The 9,340-nt window shown below is 39.0% G+C and overlaps 1 protein-coding gene across 1 annotated transcript; it reads left to right on the top strand.

Moving 5' to 3' along the window:
* The first annotated feature begins 303 nt into the window (after window positions 1–303).
* Window positions 304–7,026, top strand: LOC129347987 (DNA-directed RNA polymerase III subunit RPC1-like). Its single transcript, XM_055007051.1, has 3 exons — window positions 304–682; window positions 4,695–4,826; window positions 6,782–7,026. The coding sequence occupies exons 1-3, from the start codon at window positions 647–649 to the stop codon at window positions 6,875–6,877; spliced, it is 264 nt and encodes an 87-aa protein (XP_054863026.1). The 5' UTR covers window positions 304–646; the 3' UTR covers window positions 6,878–7,026.
* Window positions 7,027–9,340: the final 2,314 nt, after the last annotated feature.

The following is a 9,340-nucleotide window of genomic DNA, read 5'->3' as shown; positions in this document are numbered from 1 at the left end:
AATAATTAGTGTCGTTACCGCCTGTGTCCGCCAGAGGGGCAGTAGCGCCCCCTGCTCTGATAAGGATAAGGATAAACTTTATTGATCCCACAGTGGGTAAAGTTCACCGAGCTGCTTCACTGAGGAGAGTTTTTTAGTTTTCAGATAATATGATGGCGAAGAAAATGTGTTACTGCAGTAAAGATTCCACTGAATTATTATTTGATCCATGATCGAGAGCACTCAGTTCTTCTCCAGTTTGTTGCTGCGGTCCGGTGAACAGGTGAGCTCCAGGTGAACAGGTGATGTCAGCAGCAGGTCAGTCTGTGATTGGAGCAGTAAAACTCATCTACATTAAATTAAATGTTATGCTAATGTAGATGCACTCATGTGATATAAACTGTGAAGTCCACTCTAAACTGTATTAAGGCTTAGAGCCAGGATTTTTAAGTTTTGTATCTCTGTGTTCCCCCCGCTGACCTGAGCAGTTGGTACGTTCCACTCAGACACACCTGACGGGATCAAACCACCGACACACATGCCACACAGCTCCACTTTATTTAACCTTCAAAAACCTAGTTTTATTGATCTTTTCATGGTTTCTTCATCTTTGAATGAATATTTTTGGCACTAAGTGTGAACTTTTTGAACGGACTCTGCTCGTCAGATGGAGGAACGTCGGGGAGTTTGTTGGAAGATTCAGGTGAGAGGAAACAGAAGTAGGATGTTAGACAGGACTGATCTGCTGTCCTATCTTCATCAGACATTGATGTTGTGGCTGAACGTCAGGTCAGATCAGATCAGCAGCACCCGATGTGCATCAAGAAACATCATGTTTCTTGATGCACATCAGGCTCCAGGTGGTTAGAGTATATTGACTTGTTCATTTAAAGTGTTTTCCTCAAAACTCGACCAGCTTCATTAGAGTAAATCGTCATGATGTCGTGTTCAGATAATACCAAAGAGGAGGTTTATGCTTTCTCTGCTTGAGGCTTAGAGCAGTTAAAAATAACAAATTTGAAGTTCTTACAAATGAATAATTAAGAAAAATCTCATCTGTTGTCAATCATGTTGGCACCGTCTGCAAAGATGAAGGCAGATAGAAGCACAAATGGGTGGTAATCAAGAAACATATTACCAAAAAAGATCACTAGAATAAGCACAGGTTATTTTTTGATGATGTTGAAATCACATTGTGGAAAAAAAAAACTCAATTAAATTTTGATGATGCAATGAAAACATGGTAATTTAAGAAAAATAGAAGTACATCTAATGAATCACTGTAACCAAGAACAGAGTTGAGGAGCTTGTATTTTGAGAATTTGTAAGTTTGTGTGTCAATAATTCATGTATGTTAGTATATTGTCCAAAAAGGAATTAAAACGTCACTGTTTGGTATGTCGCCTTAACCCATTCATGCATGAATTATGATAACCTCAGTCAGGATTTTGTTTTCCCCCAATTGTTTTTATTCATCTTTAGGCATGAAAAACAAGGTTTGAACTTTATTTTATTTCAACCCATTTTTCTAAAAAATATATTTACATGTCCGCTGAGATGGCCACCATGCATTTTGCTCTAGAAATATGGATTTAACAAACAAATGGATAAAATGATATACAGTGTATTGAACTGTGAAATGTGATGTGAACTATAAAATAAAATAAAATAATTGATTCATAAATAATTCAAACAGCATTGAGGGATTCACTGTCCTGTATAGATTCCCAAGTCTCTCAGATGACATATTTTCAAGAACAGCAGCAGTAATAGCCTAATTGTGGTCAATGAATTGTAGTTGAAATATAGCTGGTGATGCATGATGTGCACTTTAGTGGACATGAGATTAATCATAATTGCCTCCCAATATAACATCAATACTTGGAAAATTTTGCAATTGTATAACTCCTTAGATGTTCCTCGATGTCACCATATTTTTCTTTCCTGCAAAGGTCTCTTTTTTATAGAAGGCTTGAACAAAAGAAAATGAGCTACTTGGTGTTTCTGGCTGCCTGCCGGCCATCTTGGTTTGACTCTTTTTTTTAAAGAATTTGCAATGGCTAGCCAATCACTGGCAGTGGAAGAAATGATGCAATAGGATCCACTGTAGTGGCTGATGTCCAACTGTGCCATCAAAACTTATGCACATACAAGAAAACAGCTTTAGAAGAGCTGCACACTGTCATGACCTCTATGCATGGAAGGGTTAAAGGCATCAATAATGAACACAACACAAATAAATTGCTATCATATTACAATTCTGCATAATACACAGTGGAGAATCACAGTGATATTGTAATAATTGAAGGTATTTTTCTGCTGTTCTATCAAAAGTTGTCAGGAGAGGCAAAGAATTCTAAACTAAATAGTTACAGAGAAGAGGGGGAGAAATAAACTGATTTCAGAATGACGGAATGAGATCTATAACGAATGAAACACAGGTTTCAGGTAGTTTAGCTCCGCCCACTAAGACTGTCTCCGCCTGTCTTCTCTAACGTCCGCAGTTGAGACATAAACTCTGACTTGGTGACACTCAGACTCCCACTGGACTTTCCATTCAATTTACACATTTCTTCATATATGTATCAACACACACACACACACACACACACACACACACAGATAAAACTACCAGAAATACATATATATATATATATATATATATATATATATATATATATATATATATATATATATATATAATATGACCAACATATGACAAAAAAAACTACCAGAAATATGAATAAAATGACCAAAATATGAGATGAAACTACCATAAATATGAACAAAATGACCAAAATATGAGCTAAAACTACCAGAAATATGTACAAAATGACCAAAATACAATTGGTTGATAATGTATCAGTGTTATTATTGATTATTGATGGGTTGCAGGGACAGAGATTTGTGTCTGAGTCTCTGCTGCCATCTATTGGTCAATCAACAACATGACTTTTCCCAGATTTAATCCCAGAGTCCTGACTTGTTAGTAGAATGATGAAGAGGTCAGAGGTCACAGCATGCAGTGTAAAAGTTCCAGAGAAGACATTAACAGCAGATTGTGAATTTGTAATAGTTCCAGCCCCAGCCCGTGTGTTCCAGCCCCAGCCCGAGTGTTCATTTGTTTGCATCTATTGTACTACAGCTAATGTATAACAGCTCAATTTTTAGTGATGTATTTGAGCTAATGTATTATACCTATCGTGGGGTGGCTGTGGCTCAGGTGGTAGAGCGGGTCGTCCAATGATCGAAAGGTCGGCGTTTCGATTCCCGCTCTATTCTAGTCATGTGCTGTTGTGTCCTTGGGCAAGACACTTTACCCACCTGGCCTCCAGTGCTGCTACTCACACTGGAGTATGAATGCGTGTGAATGTTGGTGGTGGTCGGAGGGGCCGTAGGCGCAGACTGTCAGCCACGCTTCCGTCAGTCTGCCCCAGGGCAGCTGTGACTACAAACGTAGTTTACCACCGCCGAGTGAGAATGTGTGAGTGAATGAATAATAATAATATAAATCTTCTTGGAATCGTCCACTTCCTGTTTGTCAAAGTGGCCTTCTACCTGGACAGGTTTTGTTGGAGCTCATGGAACAAACATTTTGGGTAAGTGCACTTTAATATGGATGGATGACACTGAATTAGAGTCTGTTTTAATGAGACTGAGTTAAGATGTGTAGCTCTGTCATTAAATAGGAAGTTATTTCTCAGAATTCACAGAGAAAGTCTGAAATGTTTGCTAGATTAACGTCCCACATGTTCTTTGGCTCAGCTAAAGCTAACTCTCTCCAACTTTTGGATCTCTTGAGTTGCTTGTTGTTAAAATATCTTGCTGGAGGTGCTGAAGCTCAGAAAGTCTGAGATGTTTGTTCAGAATAAGCTCATTCTCAAGTCTTATCTGAACTGTCCTCTTTTGTTTGAACTTTCCCTGAACTTAGGAGTTAATGACAGAGCAGCACATCCAGACTCAGTCTCATTTATGTAGAGATTAAACTTCAGTGGCATTCATTGATGTTAAAGTGCAGTTTTTCAAATGTTTGTTACACATGCTCCCGACCAAACCAGTCCAGGTGGAAGACGATGTGAAGAGAAAGCTCCAGAGGATGAATATCACACATTTACATTGGAAATTAATGTCCTTTAATTAGACATTGTCATGCAAAAGTTGGATTTCCCCTTAATGATGTTCAAATCTTTGTTGAGTGTTTTGTTGATGTTGGTTTCTAAATGTTTTCTGACACTCGGCCCCCAAAGATTAAAACCTTTTACGGCTCACAAGCTGCAACAAGTCACACATTATCAACTATGTTTCTGACTAAACTAAGATAAAAAGTGAAAAACTGCCTGATTCCTGCATCATGAATGTAAATCTTTTTGTTTTTTATGACAGTAAACTGAATATATTTGGGTTTGACATTTTATAAACCATAACAAGAAATGAATTAGTGGAGAAAACAATCAACTGATTAATGGCCAAAGAAAATGTGTTTTCCAACATATATGGCTGAATTACTCCAACATTACAAGATACATACAGTTTTAATTCAATTCATTAATATAACACCAATTAGAGGTCAAATTGTCTCAAGACACTTTATTTTTATAGTAAGAAATTTAAACCTCTTGACTAATCCAATTTATATATTTATATTCTACCCAACATCCTGGACTAATGTCAGAATGTTTTTTCTTCTTTACAAGCTGCTCTGTGTCTTTGTTCAGGTTGAGAGGACTTTGGGTATTGAGGCTGCAAGATCCACCATCATCAGTGAGATTCAGTACACCATGGTCAACCACGGAATGAGCATCGACCGGCGTCACGTCATGCTTCTTGCTGATCTTATGTCCTATAAGGTATGAAACATTGCTCTCTCTCCCTGTGTGCGTTCATGAGTGTGTGTGTGTGTGTGTGTGTGTGCGCACACACACTCACTACCGGTCAAAAGTTTTAGAACACCTAAATGTTTCCAGTTCTGTATTGGAAAGTATGCATGTTCATGTCTCATTGTACTCTGAAATGAAAGTATAGAACACATAAACAAATGATGTTCAAAAAAACCTATTTAGAAACCAAAATGTATTCTAAACTATTGACTCATCAAAGTAGCTGCCTTTGCCAGATACAACAGCTGAACACACGCGTGGCATTCTTTCCACAATAGAAATCAAATATTCTTCAGAAAGTTCTTCCCAACCCTGTTGCAGAAGTTCCCATAAATGTGTGGCACTTGTAGGTTGTTTTACTTTCACTCTTCTGTCCAATTCATCCCAAACCAGCTCCATGGGGTTGAAGTCTGGAGACTGTGCTGACACTCCATGTTTTCAAGCTCATCGTCTGGTTCTTTGTTCCTAAAGTAGTTCTGGCAGAGCGTGGACTGATGTTCTGGGTCATTATCTTGCTGTAGGATAAACCCCTGACCAGAGGGTTCTGCATGGTGCTGCAGAATGCTGTGGTAGCTGTTTAGGTTAGGGATGTGGAAAACAGATCCTTTAATAATGACTGGACTGAAAAGTAGGCATTTATCATGCCAACCTTCCGAAATGCGTCACCTGCAAGCCTCATTTGCAACGAAACTGTTGCTGTTGCAAAAGAATATAATCTGCGCCGTCACCACAACACTAAACATACAAATTTCAAGGATTCATATCCTGAGCAGTCAGAGGCCCGTCAGAGAAAAATGGCCACATTGAAATCTGCCTGCACCCGTGCAAATGGCATTATTACTCGAACTTTAACTGATCAAGAGAGAGTAAGGTGTGCATCTCTGCAGGCTGCCTGGGTGCTTTGCAAACATAACCGGCCTTTCACGGAAAGTGAGCTTTTAAAGGAGAGCATGGTCACCGTTCTGGAGGAACGGTGCCCCCGACAAATCCATGGACAGAGTTATTGCATCTGTCAAACAAATGCCTCTCTCTGCTTCAACTGCTGCACGTCGTGTCCACGTCTTGGCAGAGCATGTCCAGCCAGCTGTCATTGACGGGATCAAGGAAGCCAAATACATTTCACTGGCTATTGATGAGTCCACTGACAACACGGATATTTCACAGTTGTGCGTTTTTGTCAGATACTTTGATGGCAAAGATTTCCGAGAGGAGCTGCTGGCATTGCTTCCGCTGGAGGACAACACCACAATTCTCCACAAACGTAGTGAAAATGATGCCGTTGGACGAGGCGTCCATTCAGAGCGAGCTGGCTGAAATCCAGGCTGCTCTCCATGGTGCTGAAAGCCTGAGCGCATTCTGGCTGTCTTGTCCCGAGGACTATGGCACATTGAAGACGCTGGCTGTGTATGTGCTCACCGTGTTGGGTTCAACCTACACCTGCGAGGCTGCGTTCTCCAAGATGAACTCGATAAAAACACACGAGAGGAACCGACTGTCAAACCAGTCTTTGGAGGACTGTTTGCGCATAAGTCTGACAGCGGCCAAGCCTGATGTGAAAAAGTTGGTGTCAGAGGGGAAATGTAACTTCAGCCATTAAGCAGTGTGAGGAGCCCATTTCAGCCTTGTGATGTGAAATCGCTATAGCAGTGTTGACAGGCTTTTTTGAGAAAATGCAGTCATAGTCTGTTCATCACACCCGTGTTTAATTTGAATAAAGGATAAAAGAAGCACTGTAATGCTTTGTATTTCTTGTTCCCATTTTACGCTCTGAACATAATGAACCATGATCTCAAAGCTGAGTGTGTGTGCCGAACAGTGATTTTTGTGTACTGCAACACCCTTCTCTTCCTGTGTAATTCAGTAGCATTTGCCATTTATTGTCCTCTTGCACTGCTGTGACTGACACTTTGTTTTTTGCTCCATAGGACCAGACCTGCTGGGATCTGTACAGATGTCTCGATGAGGGTGGGAGTGGATTCAGTAAAGGAGAGCTGGATCAGTCTACAAACACATTGTTGTAACCAGTGTGGGAAAGCTTTCAGGCAGTCAAGTTATTTGAAACGCCATATGCTCATCCACACTGAAGAAATTAGTTTTTTACTGTGATATTTCCTCATGTTTGACAAAGTAGTTATCTTAAGTGTGAAATAAAAGCGCTCCTTAATAATTATTTAATCTAGTCTCTTTTTCAAAAGAGGCCTGAGAACAACAGACGTTCCAATAAACTACCCTTAGTTAGTAAACTGAAACTAAATCAATCGTATTTTTAACTATTGTAACCAAACCTCCACTGCCATATTGGAACAGGATATGCTTTTATTTCTCAAACATTGCCAATGATTTTGACAAATAATTCTGTGGTTTTATTTGAGAAAGTTGTTGCCCCAGCATTGTCCTACAGGGGGCAGTTGTTTTAAAACTACGTTTGTCTTTCATGTGTCACCATTTGCTTGCATATTTCATAAACATCACAATCACTAATTTCCAACTCTATACTGATGATATTTTCCTGGTTTTCTTAGCTGGCAGGAGATGAATTTTTGCATCCCTACCCTGATTGTCATTATCGAGGCTCGCTTTTTTCCCTAACATTCTCCCACAACGGGAGTATTTGACCTTTAAAGTCACGGTTTCTTCTACTGACCGGCACCTTTGTGATTAATCCTTGCAGCTCTACTGCATGATCTACTGTTTGCTTTACCCCGTTAGTCATTCTCTAATAACACTGCAGTTTCTGCTGCTGCCGGTTTTCAACAAATTCCAGGAGAAGAACATACATTACTCCCATTCACGTCTCCCTGTGATTTACTATTGATTTAGCTGATTTAGCTTTAAAGCACAGCATGCTCCCCTTCTGTCTTCTGTTGGGCTCTGCTAAGCCTCCTGCTGCTGAAGCTTCTTACCTGAGCATTGGTTTGGAAAAATAAGTAAATAAAGTCCAAGGATTCACCTATGTGGGCCCCTCAAAATTTTTCATTATCACTCCCTGTTTTACCTCTACTATTTTTTTCGTCATGTTTTTTAACGGTTTATTCAGTGTTATTGTATAACTTTGTTTTTCAAAGCGGTGTCAGTGTTTTAAAGCTTTATACCCATGGGAGATGACTTTTAATATGTGTTTTTCATCCCACCAAACAGAGGTGGGATATTTGTATGCATTGCACTTATCAGCCAGGAATAGAGCTAAAGATGAAATAACCCAGGTTTGACTCCTCTCTCAGTATAAAGTATTTTTCTGTACAAACTGTCTCTTAATGTTAAATGAATGCATTTAACTTGCATATGAACTGTTCCATCAGTCGCTTTGGTTTGACATCAAACAAACAGTTTATTGGCATTTCAAAATGAATGCATCCCCTTCCATTTGACAAACAAAGGAAGTTTTTCTCTCAGCAAAAAATAGGCTTTGTTATAATAATAATAATAATAATAATAATAATGATAATGATAATGATAATGATAATGATAATAATAATAATAATAATAATAATAATAATAATAATAATAATAATAATAATAATAATAATGATCAATCCAAGAGCTGAATAACAGGTGGAGAAGGATTTACCAATGCAGAAAAATCTACAAAAACAAAAAACCAAGGAGGACAAGCACAAATTCTTTGGACTTGCTTGGTAACCAACTACAGAACAGGTGGTGGGATAGTAGGCTGAAGCCTGGAGGCTGAAATCACCAAAATGTGGGCAGAAAAAAACACATGCGCTGAAAGCTATCCAGACCTTGTGACGGGGACATGCTTAACGTAATTCAAAAAACTAACAAAAACAAGGAGTGAGCTAGAATAACAGAAATGTTAGCATGCTATGCTAATGTAGCAAGCTACAGGACCGATTCAGGGCATTAATTTACTGTTTACATGCTGCCAACAACATGGACTGCACTCACATTTTGCTGAATGATTTTGTGGAGGTTGATCAGAACAATTTGATGCCTCATCTCATTTCCCAGTTTGTACGTCCGCAATCTGAGGAGTCAAGGCAACAGGCATTTCATTTAAATGAGACATCTTTGCCCTGGAGCTGTTGTTTTAATGTGGCATCAGTTAAACACAACGCAGCTGCATCATCTGTCTATTGTTTTGCTATAATATACCCCTGTTATACATTATACTATTTTAAGATCCCTATCAGGAGCAGAAAAGTGTTCATGATAACTTACAATACATAATTACTCATAATTCAATTCACAATGTGGCAACATGTAACAAGAACGTACAGATGATATCCTTTCATTATTTAGCAAACACTGGCGGTGAAGGATAAAAGGCATAACATACAAAAGAGTACTAGACAAACAAAGAGTGACAAGTATTCTGGTGAGATGAGCCTAGAGCCAGAAGCAGTGTGCATGATAACTGTCTTCCATTCAGTTAAGTGTTGGGTTGAATATGAAAAGGCTGTTGTAGGAGTATGTTTTGTTCAGCTTATTAAAACTCATCTTGGTCAAACACACATACAGCTCTC

This window comes from Amphiprion ocellaris, chromosome 22, assembly GCF_022539595.1.
Source record: "Amphiprion ocellaris isolate individual 3 ecotype Okinawa chromosome 22, ASM2253959v1, whole genome shotgun sequence".
Taxonomy (NCBI): Eukaryota; Metazoa; Chordata; class Actinopteri; family Pomacentridae; genus Amphiprion; species Amphiprion ocellaris.
The sequence above is the reverse complement of the archived record's forward strand: the minus strand, read 5'-3'. Positions and strand labels throughout refer to the sequence as shown.